Source organism: Arvicanthis niloticus, chromosome 4, assembly GCF_011762505.2.
Source record: "Arvicanthis niloticus isolate mArvNil1 chromosome 4, mArvNil1.pat.X, whole genome shotgun sequence".
Classification (NCBI taxonomy): Eukaryota; Metazoa; Chordata; class Mammalia; order Rodentia; family Muridae; genus Arvicanthis; species Arvicanthis niloticus.
The window spans coordinates 22022113-22046758 of record NC_047661.1 but is presented as its reverse complement, the minus strand read 5'-3'; the positions used below and the strand labels follow the sequence as shown (position 1 = coordinate 22046758).

At 36.4% G+C, this 24646-nt stretch overlaps 1 protein-coding gene across 13 annotated transcripts in view; it reads right to left on the bottom strand.

Moving 5' to 3' along the window:
• Bltp1 (bridge-like lipid transfer protein family member 1) overlaps positions 1–24646 on the bottom strand; it is a 198630-nt gene that overhangs the window by 153822 nt on the left and 20162 nt on the right. For all 13 annotated transcript variants that reach the window (XM_076932299.1, XM_076932298.1, XM_076932301.1 and 10 more), the window contains exons 9-15: positions 24233–24426; positions 22763–22842; positions 20612–20762; positions 13743–13899; positions 13304–13382; positions 9467–9558; positions 7980–8097 (exon numbers count right to left, since the gene is read on the bottom strand). In XM_076932299.1, coding sequence (XP_076788414.1) covers positions 7980–8097; positions 9467–9558; positions 13304–13382; positions 13743–13899; positions 20612–20762; positions 22763–22842; positions 24233–24426 — 871 coding nt within the window. The remainder of the gene's footprint in view (positions 1–7979; positions 8098–9466; positions 9559–13303; positions 13383–13742; positions 13900–20611; positions 20763–22762; positions 22843–24232; positions 24427–24646) is intronic.

The following is a 24646-nucleotide window of genomic DNA, read 5'->3' as shown; positions in this document are numbered from 1 at the left end:
TAAAAATAGGTAACATGATCACTGGCAGGGAAAGACATGAAGCCACTGGTGCAAGAGTACTGCTGCAGAGAGGCGGGCAGGTCCTTTACAACAGGTAAAGCATAAAAATTAGAGTGACAGAAAAAAAAAGTTTACAGAAAAATGTGTTCTAATTAAATAAATACATAATTGAGTATTTAAAAGTAATGAATACTTTCTGAGATATCTAGTTTAAAGTAAAGAAAAACTTTAAAGTTTTTAAATCATGCAGAGTTTACTTCCTCTCTATATTTAGTACTGCTCGTATAAAAATGAAATGCCTGATAAAAGTAATTCAAAGTATTAAGTATCTGAAAATAGAAAAAGTCTTTACAAGATTTATATAGTAAAATTTAGTAAAGCAATGTTATATTTCCATGGAGCAGCTGTTGATTCTAATAAATCAGATATACTCTTGTGGGACCGAACTTCTAGAGCCTGAATCAATAAAAGCTCCTATATTTGATGTAGTAATATTTATATTATTCATAGACCCAGACTATATGTTTTTATAATCATGAAATACGAATGTGCTAAGAAGCTTTCATCTTCTTTTTCAACTATGATGGCACTGACTTAATCCATACTAACAGAAAAGACCAATCAGGAACTCTGAGCCTAAAGTAACATACTTGGGTATACTGTCATAGATGACAATAATCAAAATGAAATAATCAAGCTGGAAGAAGGAGCAACTGATTAATCAATGCAATCTTTACATTTCACTGGCCTGATAAAAGCAACAGCCTGAACTGAGTTCTTCCATTTGCTCCGAAGGTCAAAACTGGATTAATATTTTTATTGTCATTATTTGGAGTAAATAAAAACAGAAATTTTGTTTTAACACAGGCCCTTTGGACCTTCTGGTCTGCACCTCTGCAGAGATAGAGATCAGAATGCCCTTCTCCCCAGTCCACAGCCTGCAGGTCTCCCAGGAGATCTGCTGCAACCAGGGACAGAGCTGAGAATCCAGCTCAAATAACTGCCCCAGCTGGGTCCCCCACAGAGCCCTGTGGATGCAGGACCCCTCCCCTCTATGCAATCCCTATCACCCTTTCTGTCTGCACCTCTGCTATGGGCAGATTCATGTGCCCACTCCTCCCCTACAACTCACAGCCTGCCTGTCTCCCAGGAGAAGTGCCTTGAGCAGGGACACAGAAGGATTACTCTGATCAGGGACACAGGTGGCCTCCTCTAACCAGGGACATAAGATGGCCCCCAATCAGAGACAGTACTGTCTGCCTCTCACAGGAGGACTGCTCTAACCCAGTCACAGAGCTTAACTTGCCTCCAAGGAGGCAGGCACCAGACAGACACCCAAGCCAGTTGACACCAAAAATAACCACATGGTGAGAGACAAGCAGAAGAACATAAATAATAGAAGCCAATATATTCTAGCACCATCAGAACCCAGTTATCCCACCAAAGCAAGCCCTGGGTACCCCAACACACCTAAAAAACATGATGCTGAAATAAAAATCTCATCTCATAAAGAATAGAGACCTTTAAGGATGATATAAATAACCCACTTTAAGAAATACAGGAATACACAGGCAAACAGGTAGAAGCCCTTAAAGAGGGAACAAATAAATCCCTTAAATAAATACAGGAAAACACAATTAAATAGATGAAAGAATGAGCAAAGTGGTCCAAGACCTAAAACTGGAAGGAGAACCAATAAAGAAATCACAAATGAAGGCAACCTTGGAGACAGAAAACCTAGGAAAGATATCAGGAGCTACAGATACAAGCATCACCAACGGAATATAAGACATATAAGAGAGAATCTCAGGCATAAAAGATACCATAGAAGATACTGACAAAAAAGTCAAAGAAAATACAAAAAATAAAAAGTTCCTAACCTAAAACATCCAGGAAATTCAGGACACAATGAAAAGACCAAACCTACAAATAAAAGGAACAGAAGAGAGTGAAGATTCACAGCTCAAAGGGCCAGAAAACATCTTCAACAAAATTATAGAAGAAAGCTTCCCCAACCTAAAGAACGAGATGGCCATAAATATACAATAAGCTTACAGGACATGAAATAGACTGGGCAGGAAAAGAAAATCCTCCTGTCACATAATAATCAAAACACTAAATGCACAGAACAAAGAAAGAATATTAAAAGCAGTAAGGGAAAAGGCCAAGTAACATATAAAAGCAGACCTATCAGAATTACACCAGACTTCTCATTAGAGACTATAAAAGCTAGAAGATCCTGGACAGATGTCATGCAAACCCTAAGAGAACACAAATATAGTCAAGGATACTATACCCAGCAAAACTCTCAATCACCATAGATGGAGAAACCAAGATATTCCAAGACAAAACCAAATTTAAACAATATCTATCTACCAATCCAGCCCTACAGATGAATCTAGAAGAAAAGCTCCAACACAAGAAGGGTATCTATACCAAAGAAAACACAAAAAAAAGAATCATCTCAAAAAAAACACAAAAGAAGAGAATCATACACACATAACTCCACTTCCAACAAGAAAAATAACAGAAGCCAACAATCAAAGGTCTTTAATATCTCTCAACATCAATGGACTCAATTCTCCAATAAAAAAGACTTAGGCTACCAGGCTGAATACTCAAGTAGGATCCAGCATTTTGCTGCAGACAAGAAACACACCTCAGTGACAAAAAACAAAAAGTTTCCAAGCAAATGGTCCCAAGAAACAAGCTAGAGAAGCTAGCGTAGACATTCTAATACTTTCAACCAAAAGTTATCAAAAGAGATGGGGAAGGATACTTCATACTCATATAAGGAAAAATCCACCAAGATGAAGTCTCAATTCTGAACATCTATGCCCCAAATGCATGGGAACCCACATTGATAAAGGAAACTTAACTAAAGCTCAAAACCATATATTGAACCTCATACAATAATAGTGGGGGACTTCAACACCCCACTTTCACCAATAGACATGTAATTGAAACAGAAGGTAAGGAGGGACACAGTGAAACTAATAGAAGTCATGAAACAAATGGATTTAACAGAATATACTTTCTCAGCACCTCATGGTAGAATCTCATGGTATCTTCTCCAAAATTGACCATATAATCGGTCAGAAAACAAGGTTACAAGATTAAAATAACAGATACAGGATTAAAATAATCCCATGTATCCTATCAGATGACCATGGAGTAGGGAAGACTTAAATAACATCAAAAAACACAAAAAACCCACAAACTCATGGAAACTGAACAACTCTCTACTCAATGATAACTTGGTCAGGGAAATAAAGAAGAAATTAAAGACTTTCTAGAATTCAATGACTATAAAGACACAACATACCCAAACTTACGGGATACAACAAAAGCAGTGCTAAGAGGAAAATTCATAGCACTAAGTGCCCTAGTAAAGAAACTGGAAAGATCCTACACTAGCAAATTAACAACACACATGAAAGCTCTAGAACAAAAAGAAGCAAAGATGCACAAGAGGTTTAGATGGCAGGAATTAATAAAACTCAAGAGTAGAAATCAACCAATTAGAAACAAAGAGAATGATACAAAGAATCAACAAAACCAAAAGCTTGTTCTTTGAGAAAATCAACAGGGTAAGATGAATCCTTAGCCAAACTAAATAAAGAACACAGAAACAGTATCCAGATTTAAAAAAAAAAAAAAAAATCAGAAATGAAAAGAGAGTCAGAAAACAGAAACTGAATAAATTCAAAAAAATCATACTACAAAACCTCAACAAAACTGGAAAATCTGGATGAATGGATAATTTTCTAGACAGATACTATGTACCCAAGTTAAATCAGAGCAGGTAACTTTTCAAATAGTTCCATAACCCCTAAAAAAACATAAAAGCAGTTTTTAAAAACCTCCCAACCAAAAAAAGCCCAGAGCCAGATGGTTTTAGTGCAGAATTCTACCAGACCTTAAAAGATGAGCTAAATACCAATACACCTTACACTATTCCCCAAAATAGAAACAAAAGGAACACTACCTAATTCAATCTATGAAGCCAGAGTTACTCTATTACCTAAACCACACAAAGAGCCAACAAAGAAAGTGAACTTCAGACCAATTTCACTTATGAACATCAATGCAAAAATACTCAATAAAATTCTCACAAACTGAATCCAAGAACACATCACAACTATCATTCACCATGATCAAGTAGGTTTCATCCCAGGGATGCAGAGATGGTTCAATATACAAAAATCCATTAATGTAATCCACTATATAAACAAACTCAAAGAAAAAAAAATCACATGATCATCTCAATCCAGCACCCTTTCATGTTAAAACTCTTGGAGAGATCAGGAATTCAAGGCCCATACCTAAACAGAATATAAGCACTATACAGCAAACCAACAGCCGATATCAAATTAAATGGAGAGATACTTGAAGCAATCCCACTAAAATCAGAGACAAGACAAGGCTGCCCACCCAGGATAGTGAAAACAATTCTCAACATTAAACTTCTGAGGGAATCACCATCCCTGACCTCAAGCTGTACTACAGAGCAATAGTGATAAAAAACTTTATGGTATTGGTACAGAGACAGGCAGGAAGATCAATGAAATAGAATTAAAGACCCAGAAATGAACCCACACACCTATGGTTACTTGATCTTTGACAAAGAAGCTAAAACCATTCAGTGGAAGAGAGAGAGAGAGAGAGAGAGAGAGAGAGAGAGAGAGAGAGAGAGAGAGAGAGAGAGAGCGCGCATTTTCAACAAACGGTGCTGGTTCAAATGGCATTCTGCATATAGAAGAATGCAAATTGATCCATACCTATCTCCTTGCACAAAGCTCAAGTCCAAGTGGATCAAGGACTTTCACATAAAACCAGATACACTGAATCTAACAGAAGAGAAAATGGGGGAAGAGCCTCAAATACCTGGGCACAGGGGAAAACTTTCTGAACAGAACACCAATGGCTTATGCTTTAAGAGCAACAATGGACAAATGGGACCTCATAAAACTGAAAAGCTTCTGTAAAGCAAAGGATACTATCAATAGGACAAAATGGCAACCCACAGATAGGGAAAAGATCTTCACTAACCTTATATCTGATAGAAGGCTAATATCCAAAATATACAAAGAACTCAAGAAGTTAGACTCCAATAAACCAAATAACCCAATTAAAAAATGGGGCACATAGCTAAACAGAGAATTCTCAACAAAGGACTCTTAAATGGCTGAGAAGCACCTAAAGAAATGTTCAACATCTTTAATCATCAGGGAAATGCAAATCAAAACAACCCTGAGATTACAACTTGCACCAATCAGAATGATCAAAAACTCAAGCAACAGAACATGCTGGTAAAGATGTGGAGAAAGAGGAACACTCCTCCATTACTGGTGGGACTGTTAACTGGTACAACCACTCTGGAAATCAATTTGGCAGTTCCTAAGAAAATTGGAAATAGCTCTACCTGAAGACCCAGCTATACTACTCCTGGGAATATACCCAAAAGATGCTCCACCATTACCACAAGGACACATGTTCCTCCACTGTATTCACAGCAGCCTTATTAGTAATAGCCAAAAAGCTGGAAACAACCTAGATATCCCTGAACCAAAGAATGGATACAGAAAATGTGGTTCATGTAAACAATGGAATACTATTCAGCCATTAAAAACAAGGACAACATGAATTTTGCAGGCAAATAAATGGAACTAGAAAAATACCCTAGCAAGGTAACCCAGACCCAAAAGGACATGTATGGTATGTACTTGCTGATAAGTGAATATTAGTCAAGAAGTTCAGAATACTCATGATACAACTCGCATACTATAAGAAGCTTAACAAGAAGGAAGGCCCAAGTGTGGATACCTCAAACCCACTTAGAAGGGGAACAAATAATCATGGAGGAAGAGGGAGGGAGGAACCAGGGTGGGAGAGGGGCAGACAAACTGAGAAGGGGGAAAGGAAGGCCAGGATCAGGTACGGAGAGAGAAAGGAGGGATGCCCAGAGGGTCAGGAGAATGAATTGAAATATGTAGTAGTTGGGAGTAGGGGGCAGCTGGAATGTATAGAAAGTTCCAGAGATGTGGGATGTGAGAGACCATCAGGACACAATGGGGATAACATTAGGCCAAATGCCCAACAGTGGGGAGATAGAACTGGAAGAGACCACCTCCAGCAGATAGACATGGCCACCAGTTGAGGTAGGGAGCCACCTGCCGATCTTAAAATTTGTTTTGAATTGTTTCTGTCTAAAGAAATTGAAGGACAAAAATGGAGGTGAGACTGCAAGTAAGGTCACCCAGTGACAGGCCCAACTTGGAATCCATCCCATGCGTGCACTCCAAATCCTGACACTATTACTGAGGTCATGTTGTGTGTGCAGACAGGAGCCTGGCATGGGTGTCTTTTGAGAGAATCTACCAGCATCTGACAAAGACAAATATAGATACTCGCAGCCAACCATTAGATTGAGATCAGCAACCCCTATGGAACAGAGGAAGGACTGAAGGAGCTGAAGGGGATTGCAACCCCATAGGAAGAAAAACTGTCGACTAACCCAGACCCTTCAGAGCTCCCAGAGACTAAGCAAAAAACCAAGCATACACAGGCTGGTTTGTGGCCCTGGGCACATGTGTAGCAGAGAACTGCCTCATATGGCTTCAGTGGAAGAGGATGTGCTTAATCCTGTGGACACTCGATGCCCCAGAGAAGAGGGAGGCTGGTGGGGGTGAGGTTGGGGGGCTGGGGGAGCACCCTCTGAGAGGTGGGGGGTGTGAATGTATTAAAAGAATGGGTTAAAAATGGTACATGAATACAATGGAGTATTACTCAGCTGTTAAAAAAATGGCATCATGAAATTTGCTGGTAAGTGGATGAAACTAGAAAAAAACATTCTGAGTGAAAACAAGCATGGTTGGTGCTCACTTGTAAGTGGATATCAGCTTTAAAGTAAGAATAACCATGCTACAGTCCACAGACTCAGAGAGGCTAATTAACAAGAAGGGCTTGGGACAGGGGGATGTAATGCTCTTCCTAGAAAGGGGAAATAGAATCAATTTTGTGGGTACACGGGGGGGTGAGCAGCAATGAGAACAGGAAGAATGGAGTGTGGAGACTGAGGAAGAGAATACTGGGAGAGAACTGGGGACATTTCAGAAGTAAGGTAAAAACCTAGTGCAATGGAAAACTTCATAGAATCTACACTAGTAAAGATTCCTGGTAATGGGGGGACATGGAGCCTCTGGCTATCCTCTCTAACCAGGTAAGCCCTCAAGTGGAGAGATTGGGACACCAACCCGGCCACAAAAAAATCTTCAACCTACAGTTTGCTATCCCTGCAGGATGTGCTGGGACCAGAGTCTAGTATAATTGTCATCAGAGATCAGAGAGACTTCATTCAGCAACAGATGGGAGCGAATGCAGAGGTTCACAGCCAAACTCAGGCCGAGCTCAGGGAGTCCTGAGGGGGAGGAGAGACTGGAGGAACCAGAAGAACAAGGCCCACAGAATCAGGCGACTGGGACTCAAATGGGCTCACAGAAATCAGGGAGCCTGTATGGTCTGACCTAAGTTCTCTTCATATATGTTCTGTTTCTGTTTTTGTAGTTTTGTGGGACTCCTAACAGTGTGAGCAGGGGTGCCTCTGAGTCTTCTGCCTGCCTTTGGGAGTCTTTTTCTCTTACTGGGTTACCTCATCCTTGATGTCAGAATATGTGTCTGGTCTTATGGTAGATTTTTATGCTATATGTGGTTGATGTCCCTGAGGAAAGGTGAAAGGGTGGGCATGGATCCAGGGGAAAGGAGAGGTAGAGGGATAGACTGGGAAGAGGGAGGGAAGAAAAACTGCAGTTTGGGAAAAAATATATAAGAGAATAATCAATGAAAAATTATAGAAAAAATGGAAAACACACATCATATCACCATAAAAGCACAGTCCTATATTAAATATAAAAGTAAAACCTACAGAATATAAATAAGCTCACCAAAATAAATTACTCTCTCTATCTACAGGAAATTACCTGTAAAGAAGTTCTTCTGTGCAAAGATGAAGTGGTATGTGGCTTTATAAACTTCCAATTCACACTGCCATGTCTGTGGCATGTTCCAAATTCTGGGGTAGCTGGCATTGATGTGGAACTGCAAAACAAATGTTAGAGTTTACAATGTGACAATGCTAACAGCATTGGAAATGAAGTCACACACTCTAGTGAGTAATTAAAACTGATTTTCCCACTGAGATGAACAGAAAGTGTCTTTGAGACTTTTTAAACTGCTGCAAAAGGTCAGTGACTCTGGTCTATAACCAGATCTTTGAAATATTAAACTTTGATGTGGTCAAAATTCTCTGAGAGCAAAGAAACATTCTCTACTACAGCAACACACACCAGCTAATGCAGCAGGTGACAAAGAGCCCCTGTCCCTAATTCTTCCTTTGGTAATGGAAGGAAGGTGGGATACCATGCATACTATCATATAACCTGACCGTGGCATTTCTGCAAAGGAAAGAGCTGCCTGACTAAGAATAGCACTGTTGTACATGGCCCCATTCATGAGCAATAGCTCCAGAATTTGAACAAGTGCCAAACTGTAATGAATGTTGAATTTGATGCTTTTAACACTATATTTTTACGTAATAATAGATTTTCTATAGTAATTTTGTATTATTCATATACTGACTACATGTTTTTATACTTATACTCCAAGAAATAAGTTAGTTTTTATTTCAACTAGGATGGCATCAACTTAACCCACACCAACAAAAAAGACTGCACAGAGACTCCAAGGCTGAAACAACAAGCCTGACTATCTGTGCATGCTGTCATAGATGGTTATAATCTATATCTTTGTGTGTGTGTATGAAGGGAGGGGGATCTTACTAATTGTGAAATTTTCATCTTAATTACACATATTAATGTTCCATCTTAATTACACATATAAGATGTTGGCTTAAAACAAGTAATTAAGAACCTTATGACATCATCTTATATGAATGAATCTTCTGTGAATACCAACCATTGTACAGAGTATGTTTTTATTGTTGTTGTTACAGCCCCCTTTTTAAAGCAACAGATTAATTAGCACCTACATCTGAAATTTAAACCATGGCACTTCTAAACATCCAGGGTACCACCAAGATTTTTTTTCCTTAAAACTTAGTCACCAACTTAGGACAAAGGATAAAATGAATTAAGCCAATAGGGCCAGAGCATGTAATCAAAATTACTTTACTTACAATTTAGGAAAAATATATGAAATTTAAAAATTACACCCTAACAAGTTTTGGGATCTTCTAGCACTTCCTATGTATTAGAAGAAGAAGAATAAAGGAATGCCAAAGGCAGTACAGCACAGGGAATCCACCTCTCTTCCCAAGTTTGGTATAACCAGAGTACCTACTTGGCAGTTCTTAAATAAGAATACAGATACTTTTTTGAAATTTTACATTAGAAAATTAAAACTAAATCTATATCTACTAAATATATGCACATCATATATTTAGACTTACTGCTAACATTTCTGCTTCTAAAAGGGTCCGATATTGCATGCTGGTAGTAGCATCAACATGTAATAGTTGTCCTTTAATTGCAGGAGTGTAACCTAATAAATAAAAACATAAAATTTCAGAACCAGAATAACAAGTTATACAATTAAAATTTTTAGAGTAGAACAAACTCCTACTACCACTTAAAAAATGGAATCCTTGAAAAACAGCTGAAGTATATTTCAGTGACGGGGGCTTGCTAATACAACAAGGGATCCTTCTCAGATAAAACAACTCTGAGTAAACACCACCACAGTGTATGTATCCTGGTTTGCTTTTGAGAGCAAACCCATAGTGGTCTCTCAGTGTCCATATACAATGGTTTTAAGATCCCACACTTAAACTAAAATCTACAGATGTTCAGGACCCTTATGTGAAATGTCAGAGTATTCCAACTGTTACATATATTCCCACAAATGTCAAATTATCTCACATTATTTATATAATTAATATTTAATACAATATAAAAACTATGTAATAACCATTGAACAGTACTGTTTAGGGGATGACAAGGAAAAACAACATAGTACATATGCAACTTTTCTTAAATATTTTCATATCACAACTGCTTGAGTCAATGGATGCAAAGCCTATGAATGTGAGACTGTCTATACATATTTACTGTCTAAGCAAAACCTTTCAACTATTAGCACAAGTCTCATACTTTTTCTTTATCCATTGACTCAAGTGTATATTCTTTATGATTTTTTCAACTACTTCCTATATAAGGTCAATTGCCAAATATTATCTAATTGTTCCTGCAATGACACTCTCACATCAATACAGGCCATTCTTGGCACATTCAGAAGTTTAAGGTGCCATTTACTTTTTTAACTGGATTCCTTTTTGTAGGACACTAGTTATAATTATTCTATAGCTAGTCTGACATGTACCCTGCTGTAGGCTTTCTTTCTCATCTCAAACAACTGAATTTGAAAAATAACTCAGGCTTCTGTGTGTTTGGCATCGCAGCTCCACAAAATTATCTTAAATCCACCAAATCTTTTTAACAATTTTTATTACATTTTATTCAGTTGGGTAGATGTCTGTGTGAAGGTCAGAGGATAAACTACAAGAGTTAGTTCTTTCTACTATATGGGTATCTGAGATACTGATTCCTCAGTCCTCAGGTGCCCCCCTTATCTCAGTGTGCCAGTATTTGTACAATAGTTTGCACTGTAAAGTGACACAGGGGCATTTACCATGTGCATTTACTGCCCTAGTTAGTCTTAGGACAACTTGAGACGAGCTAGAGTCATCCGAAAGGAGGGAATCCCAACTGAGAAATGTTTCCCTAAGATCCAGCTGTAGAACATTTTCCTAATTAGTGATTGCTGGGGAAAGGCCCAGGCCATTTGCCATCCTAGACTGGTGGTCCTGGGTCCTATAAGAAAGCAGACTGAGCAAGTCATGGGGAAAAAACAGTAAACAGCATCCTTCCATGGCCTCTGCATCAGCTCCTGCCTCCAGGTTCCTGTCCTGACTTCCTCTGATGATGATCAGTAATATGGAAGTGTAAGCCAAATAAAGCCTTTCCTCCCCATCTTGCTTTTTGGCCATCATATTTCATCACAGCAACAGAAACCTTAACTAAGACAATTATCAACTTTAAGATTTTATTTTAGGAATATTTTGCCTGCCTATATGTATGTACACATACATGTGCACACATGGAGGTGTGCATAGTGCCTCAGAGGCCAGAAAAGAATGTTATAGATGGTTGTAGACACCAAGAAGTGCTGGAAACTAAAACAGGTCCTTTTAGGGGCAGAAAGTGCATTATCAATTTTAAAGGCAAAAGCACTCCCATATTTGAACCATTATTAATTATGGACAACCTCCAACTTCCATTCTCCCCCCTGACAGACTATAATTAAGGCATTCCTAATAGACTTTTCTTACCCAACACCTTTGAATTCAGCATTGTTGAAGAATATCAGCTATCCCCTTCATGGCCTCACATGACAGAGAGTAAGCTGAGGGTGGACACTGTTCCATCCTTAGTCACTGTGTCTATGGACTATCTAACCAGGGAAGCCCAAATGCTATAGCGTTTATGTAAAAATAAGAAACACGTCAACCTCTCTATTTTCTTTCTTCAGATAGTAGCACCAATACAGGTGACAGAAACAAGAGAGGGGAGCTAAATAAAATAAAATAGGAATAAATAAAAGTATTGGCAGTTATCCACCTTATCATTACCACTTAATGATCTTAAAATGAGAGTACATTGCTATTCTCTTTACTCTCAAGAAAGTGACTAAGTACACCACAATTTCATTTTAATTCTCCTCAGTCACAAATATACTAACCTAGAAATTAAAGAAAAGCAAAATTTAACAAAAATAATTTATCCATGTTCCTAATTAAGTGGCCAAATTGCAAACATGCAATGAACTATATAAGCTATAGTTGATAAAACTATAGATGAAACTATAGCTGTAAGAAAATTGTTTGATATTTTAAATAGGCATTTTTTCTCTATGTTATATTGTTCTAAGTACCTACCTTACTCTATGAAAAAAATTTACTAATAGTATATATTAACACATTTAAGCCTGTTATTCATCCAATTACTGCTCAAATCCCAGGAGCTGAGAGTTCAATATGAGCTGCACAGTGTCTATTCTTACAGGACCAGAGTCTAACTAGGAAATATTAAGCAAATTATGTACAGTCCTACAAGAGATAAACACAATATAATAAAAATACAGAATTAAAACACCTAACAAGTAGAAAATTGTTCTGTCTAGATATCAAATAATTATACAATAGTTTAAACCACAAGTACATAAAAATTTAAAACTATGCCTGATCTGCTCATGAATACTTCCAAAAAATTATATAAATAGAACCATCGCATTATCCAGCAACTAGATTACAGGGTCTATCTCCAAAGACAATGAAATAAGATGGCTGGAGAACCCCCTGAATGCCCACATTCACTGCAACACTGCTCATAAAAGGCAAGACATGGAAACAAGCTTAGTGTGATATCCATCAACTGATGAATGGGCAAGAAATATAACACAAATATGAAATGGAAAGCTAGCCATAAAAAAAATGAAATCCTATCATCTGTGACAAATGGCTCAAAATGAAAGTCATTATGTCAAGTGAAATAAGAAAAACACAAAAATGATGTGATCATGCTAATAATCTCATTAAAGCATGCAACCTAAGATAAAAACAAACAACAAAAACTGATCTCACAGAAGTTAAGAACAGAATGGCAGTTATCCAAGGCTGGGGCAAATAAGGAGAAAGAAGGGTGGAAGTGAGTGAACAAAGACTACTAAGTTACAGACACAAGTGAGGCTGACCCACAGATAATGAGAAGATGTGGTACCCTTTTAAAAGGTCAAGGAAAGCCTCTCAGCATGGTGGTACCAAGCTGTAATCACAGTACTTGGGAGTCTGAGACAAGAGTATCTCAAACTGGGGACAAGGCTAAGTTACACAGCAAGTCTTTGGTCAGCATGGGCTACATAGTGAGACACTGTCTCAATAAGTGCAAAGCTAAACAAACTTTTAAATGAATTTTACCACACAGAAGTTACAAATGTAGAAACAGACATATTTACTTTGACTTGAACATTCTAAGTCTATATATACATGGGTTTAAGTATCACATGGTATCCCATAAATAGGTACTTTTTTATGTATCAGTAAAAAACTAAGCTATATTTAAATTAAGGTCAAAAATTAAAAATGACTAATCCTAATCTGAAAGGACTAACAAACTATAATAACATATTAATTATGTCACTAATAATTTCAGACAAAATAGTGATAGCTTACCATTTTCTTCAACTGTCATTGGAATATTAATTTCTAAATATGAGCCAGCCCCTACATTGACATGCACAGCATTTGTTTCCTACCAAAAGAACAAGAGTAACTTACATGAGATTTATTGTGTTTATATTCTATCATTTTACTTTTAAATTATCAAAGAAATATAATTACTATTAATACAAACTACTAAAAATCTATAAAAATCAATATTCAAATTTATATAAAAATTATACTCCATTCTTATTACTATTAATCATTATTAATTTCTTTCCATTATTTAGCTTTAATAAAGTATTATGAAAGTAAAATGCATGAAATTATTTAAGGAAATATAGGGAGCTCACAGAAATGAAGCTAAGCATAGAATTATGACCCAGAAAAATACTCTGAGAAGTAATTCTCAAATTGTAAATACTATTCTCTACAATCTTCTAAGGAATACCCTGTTTTTGGTAAAGAGCAAGTCAATGGTAGCATCTGCAATAATATTCATTCGCAGTTCAAATGCAAGGATTTGTCTTGGTCTTCCAGGCTGTGCAGTCTCAGAAACTTTCAGAACTTGATAATCAGGTGGAAAGAAAAACTTCCATAAACAATCTCTATATGAAAAGGAAAAAGAGAAACAGTGTGTTAGTCAAATACAATTGTCTTTGATAAGGGTCTGAAATCATATTTTAACCTTACATTACCATTGCTATCTCATTTGACAAACTACTTTTCCACATCTTATACTTCTAGGTATAAATAAGCTTTGAACACCTAACATTATAATATTACCGAGTGAGACACAAGCAGAGTCCAATCTAAATGTATGTGAGTTGTAATAAATGCTGTAAGCAAATCAGTTGTGCAAACTATCAAAAAAGAACTGAAAGAGTATAGCTTAGTTCATCATTCTTCCCTGAGCAAGTGACCTAATCTTTTTGAGGAAACCTGATCTGCTCCCTTGTCTTCACAAGATAAGAATAATTTATTTCATGGAGTGGTAATGAGGATTAAATTAAAATAATTAACATGGGAGAATTTTTGTATTATTTTCATAATCACTCAAAAAAACTAACCTTTATTTTTAATGTACGTGTACAAGTATTCTGCCTGCACATGTATCTGTGCACTACATGCATGTAACATGTGTAAAGGACAAAAGAGGTCATCAGATCCCTGGGACCAGGGGTACAGACAGCAGTAAGCCACCATGATGGTCACCAAACTAAGGTCCTCTGCAAAACCAATCGGTTCTCTTAACCACCAAACCATCACCCCACCTCCCTGCAATCACTTTTAATCAACATTTAATCAAAGTAAGGATGAAGAGCAGTATGCTCTGCAAAGTGAACAACTATTAAGATGCTGAGCTGTAGTGTGTGTCTCCCTGTATCATTTGACAAAGATGAAAGAAACTGAGAATGTGCAATACCTTCCCCACATCACACAGCCATCTTTCCACACAAATAAGGAAACAAACACTACTCACATAAGCAAAGCGCACTGACAAATAAGTCTTGTGATTTAATGAACATAAATGGTTCTGAGCCTAAATAAAAAATACTCTGGGATTCTCTCTCAACAGAGAAAAACCTGCTAGAGGAGGTTGTGAAAGTGAAGTTCTATGGCAAAATATCATTTAGAGTATCATTTTTCTAAATAATACAAAGATCGGTCAATCTCTAAAGTGAATTTATATGCCAAGAATGGTGGTGCAGACCTTTCATCCCAGCTCTCAGGAGAAAAGATAGGTGGATCTTAGTAAGTTTGAGGCCACCCTGGTCTACACGGTGAGGTATAGGACAGCTAGGGCTATGTAAAGAGACCTTGTCTCAAAAAACAAAAACTGGGGCTGGAGAGATTCAGAGGTTAGGAGCACTGTCTGCTCCTCCAGAAGTCCTGAGTTCAATTCCCAGTAACCACATGGTGGCTCCTAACCATATATAGGAAGATCTGGCGCCCTCTTATGGTCTGCAGGCATACAAGCAAGCAGAATATTGTATACATAATAAATATATCTTTTTTAAAAAACTGTATTATAAAAAAATGTAACTTGTATTTTTGAGTAAATATGTGCTAATATTTTTAAATATAGCAAGATTAAATATAATTTAAGAATCATGCATTATTTGACTAATAAAAATACAAAAACATTTCCTTTTTAATAGAATTGGTCAACAGATTTTTTAAAAAGAAGAAGACTTAAGTTCTCCTAAGATTTCTGAATACAGTCCAAATAGATTTAGCTCATTACTTAATAGAAGCCTCTCATTTTCAACTGATGGCACAGTAGCCACATCATTAAACCTGAAAAAAAATTCTATAAAAAGAAAAGTAGCCCGGCAGTGGTGGCACATACCTTTAATCCCAGCACTTGGGAGGCAGAGGCAGGCGGATTTCTGAGTTCAAGGCCAGCCTGGTCTACAGAGTGAGTTCCAGGACAGCCAGGGTTACACAGAAAAACCCTGTCTCGAAAAACCAAAAAAAAAAAAAAAAAAAAAAAAAAAAAAAAAAAAAGTAGAATCTAACAGCATGAAGAGTATTGCTTTCTAACCTGAATTACTAAGTTCCCTTGATGTTCAAGTTTATTAAGTAATATAATAGAACTTAATGATCATAAAATAGCATATTATTTCAAATGTTTTATAAAATTTTGTTTCATTTTTGAACAACTGTTTAAGACTGACTTATTGAGGCATATTACTTTAATATACCTAAAATACTAACATTAAAAGAAAATAATGAGAATACTTGCCTAAAATATATGGGGTCCTAGTTTCATTTATAAAGCCATTTTTTAAAAAGTAAGAACAAAGACCACATTACTTGATTCCAACAACAGAAGGTAGGAAGTTTTATACTAAAAAAGTATAAAAAGAACCAACGTATCTGTAGTGGTTTGAATAAGCTTGACCTGGGGAACAACACTATTAGGACTGTGGCCTTGTTGGGAGAAGTGTGCCACTGTAGGGGTGGGATTTGAAGAGCTTCCTCCTAGCTGCCTGAGGATGCCAGTCTTCTGTTTGCCTTCGGAACAAGATGTAGAGCTCTCGGCTCTTTCTCCAGCACTATGCCCGCCCAGACACAGTCATGCTTCCTGCCATGATGATTATGGACTGAACCTTGAAACCAGTAAACCAGACCCAATTAAATGCTGTCCTTAAAAGAGTTGTATTGGTCATGGTATCTCTTCACAGCACTAGAAACCCTAACCAAGACAGCACTGATAGAAATTTCACCACTCTTTCAACAGATGAATAATTCCTGATTCAGTGAGGGACTTGACTGTTCTCTCTCCAAGAAAACTAGAGCATGAAATTAAAACTAAACTCATTCTAAACAATGTAAAATGCCCCTTTAAAAAATCAGTGCCAACCATGACCATGGCAACTCTTATAAAAGAAAGCATTTAATTGGGGCTTACTTATAGTTTCAGAAGTTTAGTCCATTATTGTGGGAATCATGGTGGCACACAAGTGGACATGGTGCTGGAGAAGTTGCTGAGAGTTCTATATCTAGATCCACAGGCAGCATGAAGAGAAAGACGCTGGGACTGACTTGGACTTTTTAAACTTCAAAGTCTACCCCCAGTGACACATTCCTTCAGTATGCTCATATCGTTTCCAACAAGACCACTTCTCCTAATCTTTCTCTGTAGTACCGCTCCCTGATGACTAAGCATTTAATTTTATGAGCCTGTTGGGACCATTCTTATTCAAACCACCACAAGGATTTTCCCTCACCAATTTAAGACCACCATTCCTCTTAGGCTTCTACACTACATACTGCCCCCACACTGTTCATACTACCATCATTTTATTTAAAACCATACAATCATATACAACCCTATTCTCATACTTTCCAAATTATTAATTCTAAATTTTCTAAAAACTTAACTTTTAACATTTTGAATGGAAGCTGTGAAGCACCACACTAAATTTTATACTTTCAGTATCAATATATGTTATGCACTACCAAAACCAAAAAAAAAAAAAAAAAAAAAAAATCCATGACAGAATCAGAACTAGAAAAACAATTAGCTTTATACCCTCTTAAATAACTTATGTCTATTAACTACATTCACTCATTCCTGGTCCCTTTATATTTAGCCTTTCATGCTCTCTTTTCTTCATGTTATACTGTACCCAAATGTACATTTGTTTACATATATCATACACACACACACACATACACACTATTGGCTAGATTATACATATGAGAGAAAACACAGATTTTTTTTTCTTTCTTAAATAGTATGACCTCATTTAATAATATACATTCTAACTATGTTCCTGAAAATTTTATCTTCATTTAAACTATAAAGCCTGAAAAACTGAAACTTTTAGGGAAAAAAAAACACAGGAGATACCCTTCAAGATATCAGTACAGGCAAGAACTTTTTAAATAGAACTCCAACACTACAGGAACTAACCCCAAGTATCAACATATGGGATTATATGAAAAAATATTTTGTGCAGCAAGAAAAATATCTATCAATTAACATATAGTCCAGAGAATAAGAAACAAATCTTTACCAGCTACACTTCTTAAAAGGGCTAATTAATATCCAGGGACTGACGAGATAGCTCAGCGGTTAAGAGCACTGGCTGTTCTTCTAGAGGTCCTGAGTTCAATTCCCAGCAACCACATGGTGGCTCACAATCATCTGTAATGGGGTCTGATGCCCTCTTCTGGTGTGTCTGAAGACAGTTGCAGTGTACTCACATACATAAAATAAATCTTTAAAAAAATCATTAAAAAAATAAATCTGATAAGAAAAGTTGAAAGTGATGTGGAGAGAAAGCAGCCTTGATTCACTGTTGGTAGGGATATAAATTAATGAACCCACTGTGGAAATCAGTTTGGAATATTTCAAAAATTAAAAGTAGAACTACCATATGACCCAACTATTTCACTCCTGGGCATATATCCAGGACACTCCATACCCTAGCATAAAAATATTTGTACCTTTATGTTTATCTTGCTTTATTCACTATAGCAAAGAATTAGAATCAACAGGTGAATGTATAATAAAAATTTGGTATATACATATATATTTACAATGGAATGCTACTTAGCTCTAATAATAGTCTTCTAAAGGAGATATTTTTAATATTTCTGTGGGAAAATATAAACTTTAAAGTTATATTGAAGGACTTTACAAAAAAACCAACTTCTGTTTTACTCCTTCCTTCACCTAATTTCCTGCTAAAACAAAAATACAATGGAAAATTTTATACTACTGGAATTGAAATATCAAGGAATCATGAAAAAATGCAACTGTTGAACTTTCTAGTATACATTGTCACATTCTCACCAGAAGTCTGGGAATGTTTCACTGGTCCTTCTATCTCTGCACTTTATTATGATTACACAGACACATCATGGAGGCAATGACAGTCAACTAAACAGTCAGAGGATGCATTCAAAATTTGCAGCCCCAGATGATTTGAAAAAATAAGAGCAAAATTTGACCCAGTTTCAAAAAAGGCAAAAGAACAGATACATTTGTTTTATGCTAGTGCATTTTCTAGTAATCCTACTTGACCCTTCTGTGACTTCTTTGGGAACTATAACACAACTATCAAAGTCCACAACTGACAAAACTATAGATAGTATGGTTTTATTTCCTATAAAATTCTATCCACTCATATCTAACTTAATAATCTGATTTTAACAGTTTTTTTTCATTGATGATGCAGCTCTATTTCTCAGATGCTTTTGGAATCAACTGTTTTGTTTTCAGTTATGAATTAAAATAAAACATTGATGCATACAAAAACAAAAAAATCAGTGCTAAATATCTCCTTTGAAATTTTTCAAAAGCAGTAAATTGGTCATAATATATTAGAAATAGAAGTTACTTTAAAGCTAACAAGTTACTAGTTTAAATAAATCTTCCAGGTAGACAGGTATGATACTCAAGACTAGTTGCAGATACTCAAAAGACTAAAGCAAAAGGATCACTGAAATTCAGAGTGTAAGGTCAGGCTGAACAAGAGCTCCCACCTCAAAACAAACAAGCAAGCCTTACGGATAGTCCTCATTACTATAAAACCCATACATGCATTTATTAGTTAGTTAGTTAGTTATTTTCTTTAGGCCTTGCAATTAGGTAGGCAATCACTTTGCCATTCACTTAAAGCCTCAGCTCATGGATTTAGTTGGGGTTCTCACTTTATAGCTCAGGCTGGCCTCCAATTCACAATTCTCCTACTAGGCCTCTGAAGTGCTGAAATGACAGGCATGAATCACTGTACCTGGCCCTGTTTCTTTATTACAGAACTCTGAACTACCTCTGAGGCCCTCGGGTCAATTTTCTACTGTCCTTACCCATTTTTCCTTGATGATCCACACCATTTTCCTTCCCCTAGCAAATCTCTACTTCTTTCATAAACTACACTCACGTCACCTAATAAGGCCTTTCTTATTCACTGTGCTAACCATAATGTAAAATATTGTTACAAGCTAAACTATGCCCTAAAAATTCATGTTAAAATCCCTAAGCACAGCCTTCAGAATATGACTGTATATGTATATGACTGTGTTGAAAGACACCACATATTGCCTCAGCTTCAAAAAGAGGCCTAGGACATATCCTCTCATGATGGTCACAGGGAACCAACATTGCTAAGTGGGACTCTTGCCCTCCAGAACTTGATTAAACAAGTTTCCACTGCTGAAGCTACATCCCAGTGATGCTTTGCTATTCAGTCCTGGGAAAACACTGTTTTTCTAAGCGGGTCACCAAGATCCTTTCCTCATTTATTACAGCTTCACTAAAGCTATGTCTTTCATTTCACCAAATCTTTCATTTCTGAATCTATATATCCCAAAAATCCCAGGCCCTCAGAGGGTCAATAAGTAAATAATCAATGAAATACAAAAATAAAACAAAGGAGCCAATAAGTAGGCTGCTCACTGGTGTTTGCATGTGGTTTCTCCACAAACAAGTTAATATCTGGATCAAAGTGTTCATTGAAAACTTACTTTGCCATAATGTAATAGTTTACAAAAACTAAGACAATGGGGGAGAGGGGGTAGAGCGATGGCTTAGCTGTTAAAGAGAGCCTGCTGCTCTTCCAGAGGACCCCAGTTTGTTCTCAGCACCCATGATGAGCATCGCAAAACGGACTGTAATTCCAGCTCCAGGAGACCCTCTGGCCTCCATGGAGACCTGAGCTCACATGCACACACCCACAGACACATATGAAGACATATAATCAAAAAATAATAAAAACAGTTTTAAATACTAAGCTATTATTCAATAAAAAATAAGATCTCAATACACTTGAAAGACTACTAGAAATATAATCACGCAAATACCTCTGCCTGTCAGCCCAGGGTCCATAATTAAAATCTGTTCCTTTACCACAAACTATATCTAGTCCCCAGCATGGAGGTAAGTCTTGCAGTTTGCAATCTTCACTGCTTATTTCTCCTTCTATACTCTCTTCTGTTTCTTCTGGAACAAGTCCTATATTCCAGAATATATAAAGGCAATTAGTTAAAATCACCATACATTAGCAGTTCAAATGTTTTAGTCTCAAAAACTTTACACTTAAAATTAAGTCCCAAAGAGGTTTTTTTGGTTTTTTTGTATGTTATGTATCAAATTTATTATGTTCAATTAAAATTTCATGATTTTCAAGTGTTTTATTTAAACAACAAACTTGCTATTTACCTATAAAAAGAATAACTTTAGTAATAAAAGTGTATATAAATAAAATTAAAAATTAAGTGAAGTTTTCATTTTAAGAAAATAAAACCCAAAACTGTATTTTCCACAACAATTCAGTGAAACGTGTTTGTAAAGCTCTTTACATCAATAGGACAATGTGTAGCCACACAGAAAACAGGCAGATTGTCACAGCTGCTTCTGCACTTACCTACTGTTAAAAGGATGTGAAGCCGTCTGGCCTCACGTGGAGACAGACAAGGAAGAGACATTTTGATAGCCCTTTCATATATATAAAGTTGAATAATATTCTCTCATACTAGAGCAAAATTCAACAAGTGGAACTTTCAAAAGATTACAGTGTAGACCCTGAAACCCATTACTCAGTTTTTTCAAATGGTCTCATGTTAAAATCTTCTTCTGCTGACTCTTGTATTCTGAATGAATCTTTTATCCACGCATGATTCTGTAATCTCATATACTGGTCATTTGAAAAACAGTGGTTCATGAGTTATGTTCATTTTTATAAACATTGGCAAATCTGTTAAACTTTTCCTGAAACCACATGCTAAGATCACTAACAATTTCATTAGAAAAGCTATTAATATTGATATGCTGTCAGACAGCACCCAAGTTTCCAAAATTCAAACTTTCACATGAAAATCTACATGGTTTGTTGTAGGAAGCCGCTGTTAGCGGTGGTATTATCCGCCATTCCAAGATGGCGCGAACATCGTGTCCTCTCCACTAGTAAACAATTAACTGCGCAGCTGCAAAGGCAGAAGGCCCGCCAAAGTCACTGGTCAATCCCGAGGTGTAATATTGGGTAATGAGTGAACAGCCAATCAGAAGTGAATACGTCACTCTAGGGTGTATTTAAGCTGTGCCTCTTCCTGTCTTTGGCCCTTCCACGGACTTCACTTAAGAGTAAAGCCTCGCTGTGGTAACTACCCGAATTCTGCCTCTCGTGTTTCTCTTCCACGGGCGGAGGGGACACGGGAGGTGCGCGCAACAGTTTGTCTTAAATTATTTTTCCAAGTAAAATTAGCATTCCATGAAAAAAAGCAAACAGGCATATGAATCAATCAAGTGAGTGCTTTTTCTGAAGCTTGTATCACAATATCCCATGTGCACTTCCTTCCCAATTTGTCATACAAAGTATATTCTTATGGCTCAGTAGGCGATAAAAGCTGATAATCTTTATGGTTTCATCTAGGAATTCTTTTGAGACTTGCATTTTCTGTTGAACTGCCAATACATGGCACTGACTTGTGGCACCATTGCTTTCTGCAATGTCATGATAAAAAGGCAAGTAAAATACTGGTCCTATACTGAAAATATAAGGTTTGTGACCATACGAACCCCTTGGTGGCAAAAAGAACAGAAGCACGATAAAAGAGCCGAAACAATTCCAATATTAGGTACTTTTCTCAAATGGAAGACATCTATCAAACACTCAAAGGAGCTAGGTCTCAATTTTTAAGTTTTAAAATTCAAGTGTAAGAATTGTGATTTTCTCCTCTAAGCTAAAACAAACTACCACATTCCCTAAGGGTTTTCTTTAGAGTTCCTGCATCAATTTTTGAGGTATCTGTAGAAATGAATTATTTTATAAAATAGTAATATAATAACTCAACTCTTAAGATATGACATCTGTTTTTTAAAAAATTTGATACTCTCACAGTCAAATTTACAACTTACTGATGCTAACCTTCAGAAGATTTCAAATATGTAGGCCACAGTACTTCACAGAAGAAACAGAACTGTTCCTGTAAGACATATTTTCAAAGAGGACATACCTGGCTCATCCATGTAGTAATAGATGTCGACATCATTTGACTGCATCACCACAAAACCTTCTCCCATTAGTCTTGGGGGTCTATGGGAACAAGTGTGAGGCACACAAAATACATCTTAGACTACAAAATGCTCTGCAGTCTAGCAGACAGTAAGTAAGCGTGAAGAGAAAGAGGGGAGAAATTACAAAGAACATAACAGGTTCTATCTTAAAAAGAAAAGAACATCTTTTACACAAACACTATAACAAGTTATTCTAATTGTATTTTACATCAGATTAAATGATAAAATGACTCTGAAATTTTATTGGTAAATTAGTTTAGGAAGAAAACGACTGGCTTATAGACTTCCACTTTAAGTTTGGAATGAAATAAATTTATTTAAAATGGAGGTTAAACACAACAATTATTGAAATATAATAATCAAATTCTGTTTTTATGACAAAATTTGATTTATATTAATATCACTATAATCCAAAGTAATACTTAGTCAACCAGCACAATGTAGTGTAATTATTCAAAACAAAAGAATTGTCATTTTTATCTGTAACAATTTACTTTTTCTCTAAGAGTATTTTCACTGATTAACAAAATAAATGTAACGCAATTACCCTGAACTTAAATTTTAACATGAATGCTTCTCTACCATAACTTTCCTTCTCTCAAACTTTAGTTATCAACTATTGTGATGTTTCAATTTTCTCTTTGTTGTATCAACAATGTCCATTTTTATGAAATTATGGAAAGCAAGTTTTAACTCTTGGCTGCTATGCTGCTAAATGTATATAGTTGAAATTATACAACTTCAGCCAGAGTACCCATCATAAAAAATAAGAGACTGAGAAAATACGAAGACAGGGGACTGTTATTCCAGACGTAAATACAAGACCCAGTGTCTGACAGGAGTTACAGAAGGGCTGTCTCCTCAGGCCTGGTCCATTCCTGCACAAGCATCTCACCACACTGGTGAGTCTGGTGTGCATTCTCATGTAACCTATCTTCTAACTAAAACAGCTATTTCAGCATGGGGGAAACATTGCAATGCAGATAGAAAAATTCTTTGCGGTTCAAAGAAAAATCAAATGGTTATCTCAAAATTGGACTACTCTAACCAATTTTTCCAAGAAAAACTTTAATCAATTTTCAACTTTCACTAAATCCACTATAATTCAGTTTATTGCTTATCTAAGCCCTCTAGACAGAAAAATACACCTTTAATGGACATATGCTAGCAGAACATCAGAGCTTAATTTAAGCCAAAGTAAGTGAGCAGAAGAGAGTAAAAAATTGTCCTAACAATCATACAGAAACACACTGAAAAATGTAATTATTACTTCTTAGCACAAAGGCTTTAACAACTGAAAAAACTTGTGATTGATGTACAACTTCTACCAGAGAAATAAAAAGGACGCTAGAGGTCCCAGTTGATACTTATATTAGTAGGAAGAAATTATTATTTTCATGTTTTCTTACTCATCATTTTGTAGGCCAACGTATCTTGGACTAGGAACAAGCATGACTCGAACATTTTCAAGCTTTCCCTTCACAATGTGCATGAACTGGTCAAGATGACTTGAAGGTGGTTTTGTAGTATAAGTTAAGAATGCATCATCAAAATTGATGCATAGAGTCTGAGGTTGATAATGATTCCCAAAGGCCAAACGTCCCTAAAAACATAAAAGAGATATTATTACACCAATGTAGTCTAGTCATTGTTTTCCTTAGCTAAATTAATTACAATTTTAAGCAACAACTAACTGATTCCACTTTAGCTGTATATGCTACTTAAATCATTATTAAATACCATCATCACCTATTTATATCAACATTTAAGGAATCTAGAGATAAGTTTAGAACGTTTAAACACGTGTAAAACTCCGTCAGGTG